The sequence below is a fragment of the Manacus vitellinus genome, unplaced genomic scaffold (assembly GCF_001715985.3).
Source record: "Manacus vitellinus isolate BGI_N305 unplaced genomic scaffold, ASM171598v3 ctg7180002428366_pilon, whole genome shotgun sequence".
Taxonomy (NCBI): Eukaryota; Metazoa; Chordata; class Aves; order Passeriformes; family Pipridae; genus Manacus; species Manacus vitellinus.
Window position 1 is genome coordinate 18,260 of NW_021937729.1, and position 17,465 is coordinate 35,724.

Here is a 17,465-nt window from a genome sequence, read left to right on the forward strand (position 1 = left end):
CAGGAACATCGTGGTTGGGGCACTCCCTGACCCCAAAATATTGGAAAAGAGGGGCTTGGACACTCCTAGAGCATAAAACTCATGGGAATAGGGGGTTGGGGCACTCCCAGACCCTAAAAATCCCCGAGAAAGTTTGCTTGGGCACATCCAGAGCCCAAAATATTGGAAAAGAGGGGACTGGACACTCCCAGACCCTAAAAATCCCAGGCAGAGTGGGATTTGGAAAGCGTCACACCCCCAGAATCCCAGGAACTGGAAATTATTGGGCACTCGGGGCCACCCAGAACCTCATCCCCACGTATCCAGGCCAACCCAAACGCCAACCCCAGGAATCCGGGAACTCCCAGAACCCACCTTGGACCCCCCAAGGCCCGGGCAGGGTCAGCAGCAGCAGCCAATGGGAGCGAGCGCTGTTGGTGCGTCATCAGCTGCCGGGCAGACCCGTCCGGAACGGAGCCCTCCCCGAGCTCAGCCAATCAGAGAACGCCCTCAACTCATTTTGGGGACCCGTGGGAGCTCCGGGAGCCCGGGATGGGCGGTTTTGGGGGTTCCCTGAGCTTTGGGAGCCCTGGCTGGGCATTTTTGGTGGGCCCTGAGCTCCCCCCTCCCCCGCAGCCCACGGACCCCCCGAACCCCCCAGCCCCGGGGCTGCCGCGGGGGCCCCCAACGGCCCTCAGCCAATCCCAAAGCACCCACGCCGCCCGCGCCCAATCCCAGCGCGCCGCGCTGATGACTCATCAGTCGCCGGGAAGACGCCTCGAAAAAAGGGCCCCAACTGCGCCCTCAGCCAAGCCCAGCGCGCCCCAAATCCCCCAAACGGCGCCGCCCGGCTGGTTTTGGGCTGTCAGCAGCTGTCCGGCGCTGGGCATGGAGCGTGTGCGGGGAGCTGGGGCCGTGCTGGCGGTGCTGGTGGTGCTGGGAGCCCCCCCGGCTGCGGGCGAGGAGCTGTCGGGTGAGCGGGGGGGTGGGAAAGAGGGGAAGAAAAGAAGAAAAGAGGGGGTGGGAGCCCCAAAAGTGAGTGCGAGGGGGGTTGAAAGCCCCGGAATGAGCGGGAGGGGGGTGGGACCCCCAAAAGTGAGTGGGAGGGGGTTTGGAAGTCCCGGACTGAGTGGAAAGGGGGTGGGAGCCCGAAAGTGAGGGCGGGGCGTTCTTCGGATTGGGGGGACGGTGGGAAAGGGAGGGGGGGAAAGGGGTGGTGGGAGAGCAGGCAGAGAGGTGCCATGGGGGTCCCTCGGTGTCCCTTGAGCCCTGGTAGGGGGTTCAGTTCCTGGAGCTCTGGAGGGGGTTGTATCCGCATTGTGGGGGTCCCCAACCCCCCTGTCCATCCCCGGGGGACTGATGAGGGAGTTCCCCTCACCCAAGAGCCGGTGCTGGGGCGTCCGTGGGGTGGACTGGGTTGGGAAAGGGGGGTCCGGGGTGGCCCCTTGATCTCCCCCCCTGTTGTGGGGGGCTGGAGGATGATGGGGGGGACGGGGCACCCCCTGACCCGTGTCCTGCACACACAGGGGTGTTCCAGTGGATGGGAAAACAGGAGTGTCATTTCATCAACGGCACCGAGCAGGTGAGGTTCCTGGAGAGGCACTTCTACAACCGGGAGCAGCTCCTGCATTTTGACAGCGACGTGGGGGTCTATGTGGGGGACACCCCATTTGGGGAGATCCAGGCCAGAGACTACAACAGCCACCGTGAATATCTGAAGTACAAACGGGGTCAGGTGGACACGTACTGCCGGTACAACTACAAACTTGGTACCCCGTTCAGCGTGGAGAGGAGAGGTGAGCGTGGGGCAGAGCGGGTCCCCTCGGCACCTGCTCTGGGAATGACCATGGAGCCCCTCAAACCCTCCCTGGGAATCACTTCAGACCTCTCAGCCCTCCCTGTGCCCGTTCCCGTAGCCTTTTGCCCACTCCGCGTTCCTCCCAGTCCATCCCAGTCTCTCCCAGTGCCCCCCCGCGTCTCCACCCCGCTGGGGCCACCCCGCTCCCGCCCCTCAGCCAATCCCAGCGCGTCTCTCTGATGACGCTCCAGTTGCCAGGCAGACGCAAAACAAAGAGTTCCCTCCCCAGGACTCAGCCTCCCAGGCCCGATCGCTTCCTTCCCAGTCCACACCAGTCACTCCCAGACCCTCTCGCTCCACTCCCAGACCCTCTCGATCCACTCCCAGACCCTCACAGTCCATTCCCAGACCCTCTCAGTCCATTCCCAGTCGTTCTCACTTTACTCCCACACCTCCCAACTCTCTCCTCAGTGCCCCCCCAGCCCATCCCTTTCTACCCCAGTCTATTCCCAGTCCCTCCCACTGCCATCCCACTCCCTCCCAATGTCCTCCAAGCCCTCTGCCCTCCCTCCCAGTGCCCCCCAGCTGAGCCCAGTGTCTCCCCCGTCCCTGCCAGTGCCCCCCAGCGTGTCCATCTCGCTGGTGCCGTCGAGCTCCCAGCCCGGCCCCGGCCGCCTGCTCTGCTCCGTGATGGATTTCTACCCTGCGCCGGTGCAGGTGAGGTGGTTCCAGGATGGGCAGGAGCTGCCGGAGCACGTGGTGGCCACCGACGTGGTCCCCAACGGGGACTGGAGCTACCAGGTGCTGGTGCTGCTGGAAATCCCCCCCCGGCGCGGGGTCACCTACAGCTGCCAGGTGGAGCACGTCAGCCTGGAGCACCCCCTCAGCCGGCACTGGGGTACGGCCCGGCCCCCCCAGCCCCGGGGGCACACTGGCAGGGGGGCTGGGGGCTCAGGGGGACAATGGGGGCAATTGGGAGGGAGACTGGGGGGGAATAGGAAGGGCTCGAGGGTGGTGGAGAGGCTGAGAAGGAGGTTGGTGGGTGTTGGGAGGGCTTGAGAGGGGCTTTGGGGAATCCTGGGAGCAGCTGGGAGGGAGTTTGGGGGAGCCTGGGCGGGACAGGAGGGAGGCTGGGGGGGCTTGTCATGACTGGAAGGGGATCTGAGAAGTGGTGGGGGGTCTGGGAAGGGACTAGGAGGGGTTCTGGGGTGTCCTCGGCGTGATGGGAGGGGGTTTGGAGGGTCCTAAAGGGGCTGGGAGGGGCTTTGTGGAATCCCCAAAGGGGCTGGGAAGGGACTGGCAGGAGGTCTCAGGGGGTGCTGGGTGGGCTGGGAGAGACTAGGATGGGGTTTGTGGAGTCCTGGGTGGTGTCTGGGAGGTTTTAGGGGTGCTGACCCCCCCGGTTCCCCCAGAGATGCCACCAGACACCGTCTGCAGCAAGATCCTGGTGGGGGTCGGGGGCTTCGTCTTGGGCTTGGTCTTCCTGGCGCTGGGGCTCGGCTTCTACCTGCGGGAGAAGGTAAAGGGGGGTCCCCGGGGGTCGTGTCCCCCTTTCCCAGAGCTTGTGTGCCCCCCCTGCCCCCCACCCCGCTCTCACCCCCTTTTCTCTCCCCACAGAGCTCCTGAGCCGCCGGTGGCCACAGCCCCTCCCCGTGGCCTTGGGCCCAGCCGGGACCCCCCAGTCCAGCCCCACACTGAATTTGGGGGGTCGTGTGTCCCCCCTGTTGCTGCTGTATTTTGGTGCTGAAAAATTCTCCAGAGCAGTTAATTAGGGGTGAGATAAGAAAGGGTTTATTTGCCAAGGCTAAGATGTTACAAGACCCGCGCAGGCCGTGCCTGAGAGGTTACGTTTTATAACACCATCCATCCAATCCCAGATGTGTCCACCCTGTGGCCTTTACTCAGGTCCCCCCCGGGTCGGCCCCCTTCAAATGAGTCTGGGGTGTATTTTGGGACCCCCCATTCATCCCATCTTCACCATCTTCAGAGCACAAAGGGTACATAGTTACCTAATTCTTGACCGTATTCTGTGGTTTAGGCCTTGATATGCTGTTCTGCCAACAATCTAGGCCTTGCCTTGACAAAAGACTAAACATTTCTATTGGATTTGGGGCTATGAGTGATATAGGGAGGATAGAATGGGGGAAGAGGGTTAAGGAATGTATGAACAAGGGTGCTAGAGAGAGGGAAAGGAACAAGGGACAAAAAGGGGGAGGGGAGGTTGCTGCTTTTAAAATCTACTTCCACTACTTATAAAACTTACAAGTCTTACAAATATTAGAAAAATAAAAAAACATTAGGGGCTTAAGGCATCAGTCCCCCCTTAGAGACTGGACAAAACCCAAAGGTCTTGTCCAATCTCTACTACCTACACCTACAACAACTATAAAACGGTGCATGCAGTGAGCTATTACACTAACACTAAGTATATACAATACTAAAATAAACAGTTGTTTCATCCATGTCCAGTTCGGTAACCATGAGGTGAGTTTGTTGAGGACATCTCCTAAACCTAGGGAGACATCATCCAGAGATATTTGGTGTAAGATTTTAGTTTGATTTCGAATTGCGGCCAAATCATTATTAATTCTACCAGTCTGGTCTATGTAAGAGCAGCAGCTGGTATTGATGACTTTACACACACCTCCCTGTGAGGCTAGCAAAAAACTGAGGGCCATTCTATTTTGTATTACTACATGAGACAAGCTCTGGAATTGTTCTTTCAGGGTTTCAATTGCATCCAGAGTGTGATCTTGAATGTTTTCCATAACAGCTGAAATATTTACAATTGCCTTTTCCAATTCACTCACTCCTAGAGATGGGATTAAAGCTCTGATTATGCTATGGAAAATTGTAGGGCTCTCAATGAGGGGATTGCTAGTTCTTTTCACTCTTTTTGGATAGGGTTTTTCCCATTCCTGCTCATCAATTGGGTCGAGAATTGTTATATTGGGAATCACTGCCCCCAGGGCACAGGCCCGATCCTTATCAAGAGGCAAAACTTTCCAGGCTTCCTTTTCACAAATCCAATACCATCCTGAACCCTGGGGAGGAATTAATCTCAAAGGGAACTGTGCCATCCCTGCAATGATTTCTGGGTTTATTTCTTCTTTTAAATTGTTTTTATCACAGTAGGGGGGAAGAATGATTTTTCCTGTAGCGTTTATGATCATACAAGGAACAACATCCTGATTAGAAATTACATTACTCAGGGTCACCGGATAATAGGCCTCTGTAACTGGCTTCCAGGTCCCTGGGAAATTCATCATGGGCTTACCGAAGTTTGTCTCATTTAGTAAAATGCCAATTAGGGGCCACTCACTATTCTCATCATCAATTGCTGGTACTTGAGTACAAATCCAGCATTCCGTTTTTCGGAGAATTTTAGATACGTTTTGGACTAGGGCCACATGCAATTTTTGGTCCCAAACTCGGTTCATGGTTACCGGTTGCACGAACAGAATGCACAGAACAAGCAGTCTATTCCACATCCTCGTCGTCGGTGCCTGGTTCTGTCTGGTTGGTTGTTCCAGGAGCTGATGCTCTCTTGACTCTGGAATAGTGGAACCAGGGTTCTCTGCCAGCAACTTTGACGGAGGTGAGGGAAGTCAGCAGGACTTGGTATGGTCCTCTCCACTTGGCTCTCAAGGGGCCACTGTTCCACCACTTGACGTAGACCCAGTCTCCTGGCTGGAATGGGTGAGCAGGGGTGTCCAGTCCTATGGGTCTGGATAGCTCGATGACCTTCTGCAGCTTCTGCAAAGTAGAGCCTAAAGCAATCAAATATTTTTGTAAATCAGCTCTCCCCCTTAAGTGTACATCCCCTGGTACGTGTGGTGCCTGATATGGTCTTCCATATAATATTTCATAGGGGTTATGTTATCCCTCCACCTCGGCTGGATACGAATTCTCAGCAGAGCTAGTGGCAAAGCCTGAACCCAGGACATAGATGTTTCCTGACAAATTTTACTAATTTGCATTTTCAAGGTGCCATTCATTCGTTCAACTTTGCCACTGGCCTGAGGTCTGTAGGGGGTATGTAGGTCCCAGACAATTCCCAGGATGCAGCATACTTCCTTTACTACTGTCGCAATAAAATGTGTTCCTCTATCTGATGCCATTCCTAGAGGAACCCCAAACCTTGGAATTATGTGGTTTAGTAAAGCTTTTACCACTTCCCTTGTTGCGTTAGTGCGACAGGGGTATGCTTCAGGCCATCCACTGAAAGTGTCAACCAGTACAAGGATGTATTTGTACCCCCCCATGGTGGTAACTCAGCAAAATCTATTTGCCAGTAATCTCCGGGTTGGTCTCCAGCTTTTGTTACCCCTAGTACCACTCTCTTTGATGTATCTGGATTGTTTCGTTTGCAGATCTCACACTTACCAACCGTAGACTGCACAGCTTCAGTCATATTTGTTCCTATTACTGTTTTCTTTAGATGTTTCAGGAGGTTTTCCGTTCCCCAATGGGTAGCCTCATGTTCCTGTTGAGCTATTTCCCTGAGGAGTGGTGGTGGGACTACAACCTGTCCAGTAGGGGTAACACCCACCCCCCTTCTTTGATTTCAGCTTTCAGTGATCTAATTAGCTGATTGTCTCTCTCATCATACTTAGGGGTGTATTTTGTCAAATCAATTTCTTTTTGTGGCACTACTGCCAAGATGCCTTTTTCTGCAGCCCCATTTGCTGCTCGATCAGCAAACTGATTTCCCAACTCGGGAATTGTTTTCCCCTTCTGGTGGGCCCTACAATGCATAATAGCTACCTCCTCTGGTTTCCAAATACTCTGCAGGAGTGCATGGATTTGGTCTGCATGCTTGACTCCACTGCCTTGGGCTGTCAGTAGTCCTCTCTCCTTCCAGACGGCTCCGTGGGCATGTACAACACTAAATGCATATTTTGAGTCAGTCCAGATATTTACCTTCTTTCCTTCACTCAGTTCCAAGGCTCTTGTCAGTGCGATTAATTCTGCTTTTTGGGATGACGCATCTGCTGACAAGGCTTTTGCCTCGATCACTTCGTCTCTGGTTGTCACTGCATACCCTGTGAAGCGTTTACCATCCCGCATGAAGCTGCTTCCGTCTGTATACAGTTCCCAGTCTGCGTTTTCCAGGGGCACATCCTTCAGGTCTGGTCTGCTGGAGTGAGTCTCCTCTATAGTCTGCAAACAGTCATGCTCGGGGACACTGTCAGTTAGTGTTGAAGACAGAAACATAGCTGGATTTACAATAGATGTTGTTTTTAGGGTAACATCGTCCTGTTCCAGCAACACAACCTGGTACTTAAGCATTCTGCTGGGGGACAGCCAGTGGCCTCCCTTTTGTTCAAGCACGGCTTGAACTGCATGGGGCACATACACAGTGATGTGCTGCCCAAGGGTGAGCTTCCGGGCCTCTTCAATCAGGATAACAGTTGCTGCGACAGCTCGCAGGCACCCCGGCCACCCTTGGCTAACACTGTCCAGCTGTTTGGAGAAATAAGCCACAGCTCTTCGTTGGCTTCCCAGAGTTTGTGATAATACCCCCAGAGCAACATTTAACTGCTCGTGTGTGAACAGTTCAAAAGGTTTAGTCAAATCTGGTAGTCCTAGTGCTGGAGCTGACATCAAGGACTGTTTCAGTTGTTTGAACACATCTCTGGTCTCATCTGTCCATGTTACAACTCCCTCTTTGGCCGTTTTCAGGGCTTCACACAGAGGTTTGACTAGCAACCCATAGTTAGCTATCCACAGCCGACACCATCCTACCATTCCCAGGAAAGCCTGCCTCTCTCGTACAGTGTGGGGCTCTGGGGGACGGCAAATGGCCTCTTGTTGGTCTGTACTGAGCCACCGATGCCCACGATAGATCTCAAGTCCCAGGTAGATGACTATCTCCTTGGCTATCTGTGCCTTCTCTCTCGAGACCCGATACCCACTTAGCCCCAAAAAGTTCAAGAGACTTACAGTGAGCTCGATGTATTGGTCCCGGCTTTTGGCTGCAATTGAGATGTCGTCAACATACTGCAGGACAACTCCTTCTTGCTGCTGTCTTCTCCAGTCCTCCAGTTCCTTTGCCAACTGATTTCCGACAAGTGTTGGACTGTTCTTAAAGCCTTGGGGAAGAACTCTCCAGGTTAGTTGTGTTTTTCTCCCTGTCTCAGGATTTTCCCACTCAAAGGCAAAAATCTCCTGGCTGTCTTTGTGTACACGAATGCAGAAAAAGTCATCTTTAAGGTCGAGTACAGTAAACCATCCTAAATCCTCTGTCAATGTGGTTAACAGTGTATAGGGGTTGGCTACCACTGGGTAAATGTCCTCAGTTATTCTATTGATGGCCCTAAGATCTTGGACTAGCCGATAGCTTTTGCCATCAGCCTTTTTCACAGGTAGAATGGGGGTATTAAATCTGGATTCACATTCTACTAGTAAACCAAATTTAAGGAACTTTTCAATTATAGGTGCTAGGCCTTTTCGGCTTTCTAATTTCAAAGGATATTGTTTCTGCCTTACCGGGGCTGCTCCTGGCCTGAGTGCGATGCTTACTGGTTCAGCTTGCTTTGATTTCCCAGGGTACTCGCTGGCCCAGACTAAAGGCATGACAGCATTTTCAACTTCTGCAGGGATCTCTCCATGATTTTCCTGTATAAAGAAAGCAGCTGCCTCGATGTCTCAGTCTGAAGAGACTAGACTGTTTGCTAAAGAGGAGGAGTTATGAGGTAGACCAAACTCCTCTCTCTCTGCAATTGTAATGTCAAATTAAGGGGCTTTACTCGAGGAAAATGTGGAAAAAACAGAAGAAATAACAACCCTTTATTAAAAGATATATGTATGTTGGCAAAAAAACAGTAACACAAACCAAAACAACACCAGCAACAACCACCACAACAACAAGTCCAAAAGAACACTGCTCTGTCCTTCGGCACAGCCCGAATCGTGGCCAGCAGGGGGCGCTGTGGGACCGCTGGAGCTGCAGGACCTGCAGTGCCCGGCCGTGGCCAGCAGGGGGCGCTGTGGGCCCGTCAGTCCCCGCGGGCAGAGGGGCCGCAGAGAGCGGTCCCGGGACCGCGGGGGAAGCCGAGAAGGAGATGAGGGGGGTCCTCGGCCCCGTGGGGACGACAAGGAAGGCAGGCAGCACACTCCCACGGGAACTCACCGCTGTCTCAAGTGGCGGGGACTCACTGCAGTCTCAGGCGGTGGTGTCTCAAAAAAACTCCTCCACCTCTCTCGCGGGCAAGCAAAACTCTCCGATGAAACACAGCAGCTCCGGCGGGAGGGACAGTCAGGCAGGTCGAAGCCAGCAGGACGAGAGGTCGAACTCCCCAGAATTAACAGCCAAAAAACAAGCTAGACCTCCGGCCCCCCTCCCCAACAAAATGCCTGTCTGCACCCAGGGAGCCAGCCACAGCACTCTGCCTCTCACCTTTCCCACCAGCGCCCAGCCTGCCCCCCTGCCTACCTCTCCTCTTTCTCCAATGGGTCCATTACCCTAGGTTGGCTACATCTTTTGTAATGCTAATGGCCTCCCTTCCCCCTGCTCACTCCCTTTCTTTCCCTTGGAGTGAGGGCAGGGGAAGAAAAATTCCCCCTGATTTCCTAATCTATAACAGTCAGAATAACAATTTCATGAAATAATACAATAAGTTCAATTATACAGACAAACAGTTGGTTTTAACCCACAAAACCCAAATGTCTAACCCAGCACCCTGGGGCATGAACAGAGTGGTGTTTGTTGGGCCCCCTGAGCCCAAAGTAAAGGGAGAGGGGAAAAAACCCTGTTGGTGAGAGTGGTGGTGCAGTCTGGTCAAGAGTGGTGGTTGCAGTTGGGTCGAGAGTGGTGATCTGCAGTCTGGTTGACAGTGGTGGTTGCAATCTGGTTGAAGAGACATTGGTGACATCACAGGGACAGCAGTGACATCCCAGAGACATCGGTGACATCACAGAGAGATCGGTGACATCACAGGCACAGTGGTGACATCCCAGAGACAGCGGTGACATCACAGGGAAATCAGTGACATCACAGAGACAATAGTGACATCACAGACACAGCGGTGACATCACAGAGACAGCAGTGACGTCACAATCACAAGGACAGCGGTGACATCACAGAGACAGCGGTGACATCACAGTCACAGCGGTGACATCACAGGGACATTGATGACATCACATAGACACCGGTGACATCACAAAGACAGCAGTGACATCACAGGGACATCGGTGACATCACAGAGAGAGCAGTGACATCACAGGGACAGCAGTGACATCACAGAGACCACGATGACATCACAGGGATAGCAGTGACTGTTACGACCCCCCCCAGGAAAAAGGCAGGGGGGTAACTCAGGTTTTATCAATAATTCCCTTGGGCTGGATTAAAGTGAAACGACACTGAATAATCGGTGTCTGAAAACATATTGACAAGGTTTATTTGAACAATTTTGTATCAAGAGGTTTGCCAGCATTTTGGGGGCTGTCATATAACAAGGTCAACCTTTCGGGGGAGGAGAAAAATGCATAGGGGAGAGAAAGACAGGGTAAGAGTAAGGGAGAGCAAGAAAAAGGAAAAGATGAGAGTGGTAAAATGTAAATAGTCACCGCCCACTGGATCCAACCATGTAAAAAACAATGGTCTGAATCCGCAGGCGGTGGGGGGAGAAGAAGGAAAAATCCCCCCCAAACCCCCAAAGTCACCAGTCAATATCCATATCCTTTGCACCTCCCCAAGGTGGGGAGTTGTTTCCATAGGGGGGTGTCCCCCTTTTTGGCGCGGAGTTCATGTGGAGGGCGTGGTAAACTCGGCTCTTCCCGCCTTTTGGGGGCTTGACATCTTCTGCACTGGAGGAGGAGGATGGGCCCAGCTGCCCATCAGAAAGTCAAAAGCCTGCAGAAGTCTCTTAGAATGCAGAAATCATTAACTGTTCCAGTCTCTGACACCACCCCGTGATTTATGCATTCAATGATTTTTGTTCTCTGTGAATCTTCTTTGTGGGTTGTGCTTCTTGTACAGTGGACAGGAAGACAGAAGAGTAAAGGAAAGGAAGAGGTAGCCCCAATGCACCGCAACCCTCCTCTCTCAAAAAAAACAACTTTACAATAAAATAGTAAGCTAATTTGTATTAGCTACTGTCTTCACCCCGTGAGTAATGAGGGTGAAAATTAGGTTACAATCAAATTTCTTAACATTAATAAGGTTACAAACATATACACATACTTGAAATTATACATCAAAACATTGAGTTACTTGGGAGCTGGTAAAAGGCTTTCTTATGTTCTCTTTGGGCCTAAATTTAGTTCTATTTGTTAAATTTAACCAAATATGAAATTCAATGCCTTTCAAGGCAGAAGGCTAATGTATATAATGCGTATTTGTATGATTTCAAATATGCATGAATACTTGCACTAACTCCCAGGTTATATTTGGTTGAGTTCCTCAATCGAGGCAGATATTTAAAAAGACAAAATAAACTTGACAAAAATTAAACTGACAATACATCTCAGAAAAACTACACAAAGAATTTAACATTTCTTAATAAGTTGTTAATACAAGTAATTTTGGGAGCAGGGGAACACAAACACAATGTTTGTGGTAGGTTTATACATATTGCAAAATTATTAGGATCATAACATTTTTAAGATAAAACACATGCAAACAAAAAACCCCAAACCTGTATAACTCTTCAGTTCTGATGTCACTTCATGTTCTCATAGGACAATGAGAACTGATGACAGCAGCGGTAGAAGGCTTTATCGGTTCATGTGGTGGGATCTCTCCTGCTGGTTGGTTTCTGCAAAAAGAACAAATCTGGCCCATTGTGGACCGACTGTTAAAAAGAAGGAAGAATCCATCGAGTGTTTATTCGATGGTCCTTCCCGTGAGCACCTGTGGCTCCCCATGTGTGAGGGTGTTCCCATCCCACTTCTGTTTCCCCATTCCCAGTTCTTGGTGTTCCCATTCCCATTCCTATTGTCCCCATTCCCATTCCAGGTGTTCCCATCCCACCTCTGTTTTCCCTATTCCCATTCCAGGTGTTCCCATTCCCATTCCTGGTGTCCCCATTCCAATTCCTGGTGTCCCCAGTGTGCTCCCAATGTTCCCATTCCCATTCCAGGTGTTCCCATTCCCATTCCTGGTGTCCGCAACCTGCTCCCAATGTTCCCATTCCCATTCCCAATGTTCCCATTCCCAGCCCAGGTGTCCCCATTCCCATTCCTGATGTCCCCATTCCCATTCCAGGTGTCCCCATTCCCATTCCAGGTGTTCCCATCCCCATTCCACGTGTCCCCATTCCCATTCCCGCTGCCTCCATTCCCATTCCTGGTGTCACCAGTCTGCTCCCAATGTCCCCATTCCCATTCCAGGTGTACCCATTTCCATTCCAGGTGTTCCTATTCCCATTCCATGTGTTCCAATTCCCTTTCCAGGTGTTCCATCCCATTCTAGGTGTCCCCATTCCCATTCCTATTGTCCCTCCTCCCATTCCTGATGTTCCCATCCCACTTCTGTTTTCCCCATTCCCAGTTCTTGGTGTTCCCATTCCCATTCCAGGTATCTCCATTCCCATTCCTATTGTCCCTATTCCCATTCCAGGTGTTCCCATCCCACCTCTGTTTTCCCTATTCCCATTCCAGGTGTCCCCATTCCAATTCCACGTGTTCCCATTCCCATTCCTGGTGTCCCCATTCCAATTCCTGGTGTCCTCAATCTGCTCCCAATGTTCCCGTTCCCATTCCAGGTGTTCCCATTCCCATTCCACGAATTCCCATTCCCATTCCAGGTGTTCCCTTCCCAGTTCCTGGTGTCTCCATTCCAATTCCTGGTGTCCCCATTCCCATTCCTGGTGTCCCTAACCTGCTCCCAGTGTCTCCATCCCTCTCCCCGGTGTCCCCATTCCCAATCCAGGTGCCCCCATTCCCAGTTCCTGATGTCTCCATTCCCATTCCTCTTGTTCCCAGTCTGCTCCCAATGTTCCCATTCCCATTTCAGGTTTTCCCATTCCCATTCCAGGTGTCTCCATTCCCATTCCCCCTGTCCCCATTCCCATTCCTGGTTCCCAGGGAGGAACTGCCAGATGCCAGAGGAGGAACCAGAATTTATTGCCCAAAGCAGGAGATTTTCACACCAAAATTAACCCCGGTGATGTCACCACTGTCCCTGTGATGTCACCGCTGTGCCTGTGATGTCATCGATGTCCCCGTGATTTCACCACTGTCATTTCCCCTGCTGGTTTACCTTTAAACCAGCACACCAGGGCTGTGCCCAACGGGGGTCCCTGTGGATCATCCAACGCGGGTCCTCCCATGGCTGATGGAGTTGGAGCAGCGGCCGAAGCTCTTCCCGCAGTCGGGGCACTCGGGGCTTCTCTTACCGGTGGGTCCGTTGGTGGGAGGTCAAGGCAGAGCTGTTCCTGAAGCTCTTCCCACACTCCCCACACTTGTGAGGCCTCTCCCTGATGTGGATGCGAAGGTGGGTGTAGAGGGTGGAGCTGTCCCACATTCCCTACACGTGTAGGGCTGTTCCCCAGTGGGGATGTGCTGGTGGCTGAGCAGCTTGGTGCTTGTGCTGAAGCTCTTCCCACATTCCAAGCACTTGTAGGGCCATTCCCTGGTGTGGATGCAACGGTGTTTGCAAAGGCTGGAGCTGTCCCTGAAGCTCTTCCCACACTTGTAGCCTTTCCCACTGTGGATGCGACGGTGGGTAGGGCTCTGTTTTTCCCACATCCCCACACGTGTAGGGCCGTTCCCCACTGTGGATCATCTGGTGGCTGAGGAGGTGGGAGCTCAGTTTAAAGCTCTTCCCACACTCCCCACATGTGTAGGGCCTTTCCCCACTGTGGATGCGACGGTGGTGTGGAGATGGTGGAGCGGTCCTGAAGCTCTTCCCACACTCCCCACACGTGTAGGCCGTTCCCCAGTGTGGACGTGCTGGTGCCTCAGGAGGTTGCATCTCTTCCTAAAGCTCTTCCCACATTCCAAACACCTGAAGGCTTTTCCCTGCTGGGAGGCTGCTCAGGGACCACCAGCTCGCAGCTCCACCTCAAGCTCCGGCCGCCTTCCCGGCACACGCTGGCTCTTTCCTCCTCACAGCCCCCTGGGCTGGCTTTGGAGCCCCTCCTGCGGGGGCATCTCCGGCCCTTTTCCTCCCCGCTGCCTTCCTGCGCCGGGGAGCCCTTCAAAACGGCCTCTCCCACCAGGCTCTGCCGGGGGGATTTGTCCTCCGCGCTCTCCGGCCTCACCTCGGGGCCTGGGGCAGGAACCAACAAGGACACGCAGGGGATTTGCCTCCGGCCCACAGGGAAGCCCAAGGACATCCCCCCAACTCCGGCCCCGGCAGGACGGCCACAAAAGACAAAAGACCCACCCAAAGGGGCACTGACTTCCTCCTCACCTGCCTGGGGGGCCCAAGGCATCTTCCTCTTCCTCGCAGCCTCCTCCTCCATCCGCCCAAGCTTTGGGAAGCAGAAATCCTGATGGGGGGGAAAACAAGGGGTGAGCGCGTTGCCTTGGGGGTTCCTCCTGCCCAAGTCCAGCTCTAGGACTCACCGGGCATCTTGTGTCCATAAAAACCCCCAAAACACCAACATTCAGCCCAAAATCCCCTCCCAGGAGTTCCCCCTCTCTGCTCTCTGGGGTTAGGGGGGTCCCCCCTGTCTGGTCTGATGGCACTTCTGCCTGCATTGGGGGTCCCCCTTCTCCGGGCTGCCGGGGGTCCCGCGGCTCCGGGGGTTCCCACTCTCCGGGGTCCCCTTTAGTGTTGCCAGGGGGGTCCCAGGGCTCACTTCTCCCCACTCTGCCTCCCGGGGCCGGCCGGCCCTCCTCTCTCGGCTCCCACCCTCGCAAACCTCTTGGCGCTCTCGGCTCCCACCCCGCCTCAAGGCCCCCCCTCCTCTCCACACTCCAAGGCCTTCCCCCTCTCCGGGACCCCCGCTTAAGGGGCCCGGCGCTCCCTCTCTGCTCCCCCCCCTCCAGCATTCCGGGGGTCCCCCAGCTCCGGGATCGCCCCTCTCCGCTCTCCCCACTCCGCGGCTACCGGGGTTCCCCCCCGGCTCTCACGGGGGCCCCCAAACCGCTCTCGCCCCCCCCGCCATTGCCCAGCGACCGCCAGGACCTTTTGGCTGCTCTTCTTTGTGCTCCCGCTCGGCTCCTCCCTCGGCTGGGCCGCCGCTTTTGGCGGGTTTCCTCCTCCGGGATCCGCCCCCTGCAGCCCTTCCCCCCCTGGACCAGCCCCCTTGGGCCTCCCTTGGGCCCCCCTTGGGCCCCCCTTGGGCCCCCCTTGCCCAATAAGTCTGATTATAGAGACAAGCAATTGGTTTTAACCCACAAAACCCAAATGTATAACCCAGCACCCTGGGGCATGAACAAAGTGGTTTTCCTTGGCCCCCCCCCGAGTCCAAAGTAAAGGGAGAGGGGAAAAAAACCTGCTGGTGGGAGAGCTGTTGCAGTCTGGTCAGAAGTGGTGATTGCAGTCCAGTTGAGGGTGGTGGTCTCAGTCTGGTTGAGAGTGGTGAGCTGCAGCCTTCCTCTCGATCCCACGAGTGGTGGAAAGGTTCTGAAACTCCAGGTTTATATATTCTCCAGTTCAGGCAGGAATGGTCAGTCGTTCCCTGAGAGCGGGGAATTCCATAAAAGGATGCTTAGTTCTTCCCTCAGAGTGGGGAATTCCATAAAAGGATATGAGGATTCTCAGAGCAGGGAATTCCATAAAAGGGTATGAGGACAGGGACACCCCCCCACCTCGCAGGCCCCCTCCCCCGACAACAGTTCCTGGGAAAATGGCATGGAAGGCCATAGAATACACACTTTTGGGCTACACCCATCCAGTGAGGAATCGGTCCCAGCTGTTCTAACTAGGACACTGTGTCCGTCATCGCTGCCATCATCATCATCATCGGCCTCGTGGCAGTCGGTGTCTGGAAGCTCCGATCCGGTAACTCCCGGGATGGGGGTCGGCAAGGGGCACGGATCCGCCCGGCAGCATTCCGGGGATCCTGTGCCACGGGTGCTGATCCCACTTTCTTTCCATAGGGAAGAGGGAGGGGAATGGATACGACCCCGCGCCCACCAGTGAGTCCCAGCAGCGTGTGTGGATCCAGATCCTCTGTGCAGGGATCCCAGGATGGATGCCGGGATTCCAGAGGGGAATGGGGGCCTAATGGTTGGAGCGGGATTGGAAGGGGATTGCAGCTCAGGGCAGGATTCCAGAGTGGGATCAGGTGGAATTGTGGACTGGGATCAGGGCTGGATTCTGGAGTGGGATTGGCGTGGGATGGATGGAGTGGGATTGGCGTGGGATGGATGGAGTGGGAATGGGGTGGGAGGGACGGAGCAGGATCAGGAGGGAATCCGGAGCAGTTCCTACTCTCCCTGGGCTCCACAGCCAGATCCATCCCCTGGGATGGGAACAGGGACATGGTGACTCCTTTCCCCGCTCTCATCCCAGCAGGAATCACGGCCTGAGCGATCCCAGAGCTGGATCCACCCCTTCCCTCTCCCTGTGGAAAGGCAGGAGCTGCTGGCAGAGCTCATCCCGCTGCTCCCACCCACCCCGGCCCCCCTGTGGCTCTCCCCATGGATCAACTTCCTACTTTTTCATGTGTGAAACCCAGGACCACAATTATTCCTGAGGCTTTAATTTGGGTGTGAAAATCTCCTGCTTTGGGCAAGAAATCCTGGCTCCCTCCTCCGGCATCCGGCAGTTTCTTTCTTGGAACCAGGAATGGGAATAGGGACAGGGGGGACTGGGATGGGGACACTGGGAGCAGGTTGGTACAGCAGGGAGTGGGAATGGGGACAGGGACGGGAACCCCAGGAATGGGAATGGGAATGGGAATGGGAACCCCAGGCATTGGAATGGGGACAGGGATGGGATTGGGGACAGGGATGAGAACCCCAGGAATGGGAATGGGGACAGGGATGGGAACGTGTCTCTCCAGGAGTTGGTTCAATACAAAGGTGGGTCCCTGGCTCGAGGCCACGGGAAGCCCCTTCTTTGGGAATGTCTGGGAACCAGGTGTCAGAGGTTTGAAAAGAGGTGTTGGAATTGTTTCCCAGTGTCCCCCCATTCCCATCTGTGTCTCCCGGGATGGGGTGGGTTGGAGCGGAGCCGCAGGCGCTGGGCAGGGGCAGTGGGGGGAGGGCGGCTCTCGGGGACACCGCGGTGGCCGCGGGGAGGGCGGGGGGTCCTTTGTTCGGGGGCTTTTGGGGTTTGTCCGGGACCGGACAGAGCGGGAGCTGATTTTGGCCACCTTGTTCTCTTTTCCTGAGAGGAAGTTTTTTCCCCACGGGACACCTCGTGGAGAACAACCGAGAGAGAGAGAGAGAGCCCGACCCATCTGGGAGCGAGGTGTTCTGCTTTGGGGACTGCCCTGGGAAAAGGGACTCCTTCACTGCTGGCTGCGAGCACACGGGGCTGAGAGAGCTTTGAACTGCCGGGACAGTTTCTCCCCCCCACCTGGGGGTTTGGGACTTTGTTTTGTTTCTTCTGAAAGTTTTTGGTTGCACCATTTGTTGTTTATTCATATTTTCTTAATAATAAGCTGTTTCTTTTCCTTTTCCACACTTCCACCTGAAGTCTCTTAATTTCTAAGTTGTAATCTTGTTTAACCAAGACCCAGTGCCCTCAGGGGGAGGAGGAGGAAAGGAGACCAAGAGGTGCTGTGGCCACTCAAACTGCAGAGGAACAACCTGTGCCAGTAGCAGCTGCCCCTCTACA

General features: G+C 54.2%; 1 protein-coding gene and 1 long non-coding RNA gene across 3 annotated transcripts; both read left to right on the forward strand.

Moving 5' to 3' along the window:
• The first annotated feature begins 822 nt into the window (after window positions 1-822).
• LOC108643947 (class II histocompatibility antigen, B-L beta chain-like) lies at window positions 823-3,403 on the forward strand. The gene is made up of 5 exons (XM_029962800.1): window positions 823-952; window positions 1,506-1,775; window positions 2,394-2,675; window positions 3,190-3,341; window positions 3,395-3,403. The coding sequence occupies exons 1-5, from the start codon at window positions 868-870 to the stop codon at window positions 3,401-3,403; spliced, it is 798 nt and encodes a 265-aa protein (XP_029818660.1). The 5' UTR covers window positions 823-867.
• A 12,205-nt stretch (window positions 3,404-15,608) lies between these two features.
• Window positions 15,609-16,242, forward strand: LOC115307764. Of its 2 annotated transcripts, none has more exons than XR_003916127.1 (3): window positions 15,609-15,680; window positions 15,779-15,817; window positions 16,197-16,242. It is a non-coding gene; the product is annotated as an uncharacterized LOC115307764 (long non-coding RNA). The 2 variants fall into 2 exon arrangements; XR_003916131.1 differs by having other exon boundaries at window positions 16,194-16,231.
• Window positions 16,243-17,465: the final 1,223 nt, after the last annotated feature.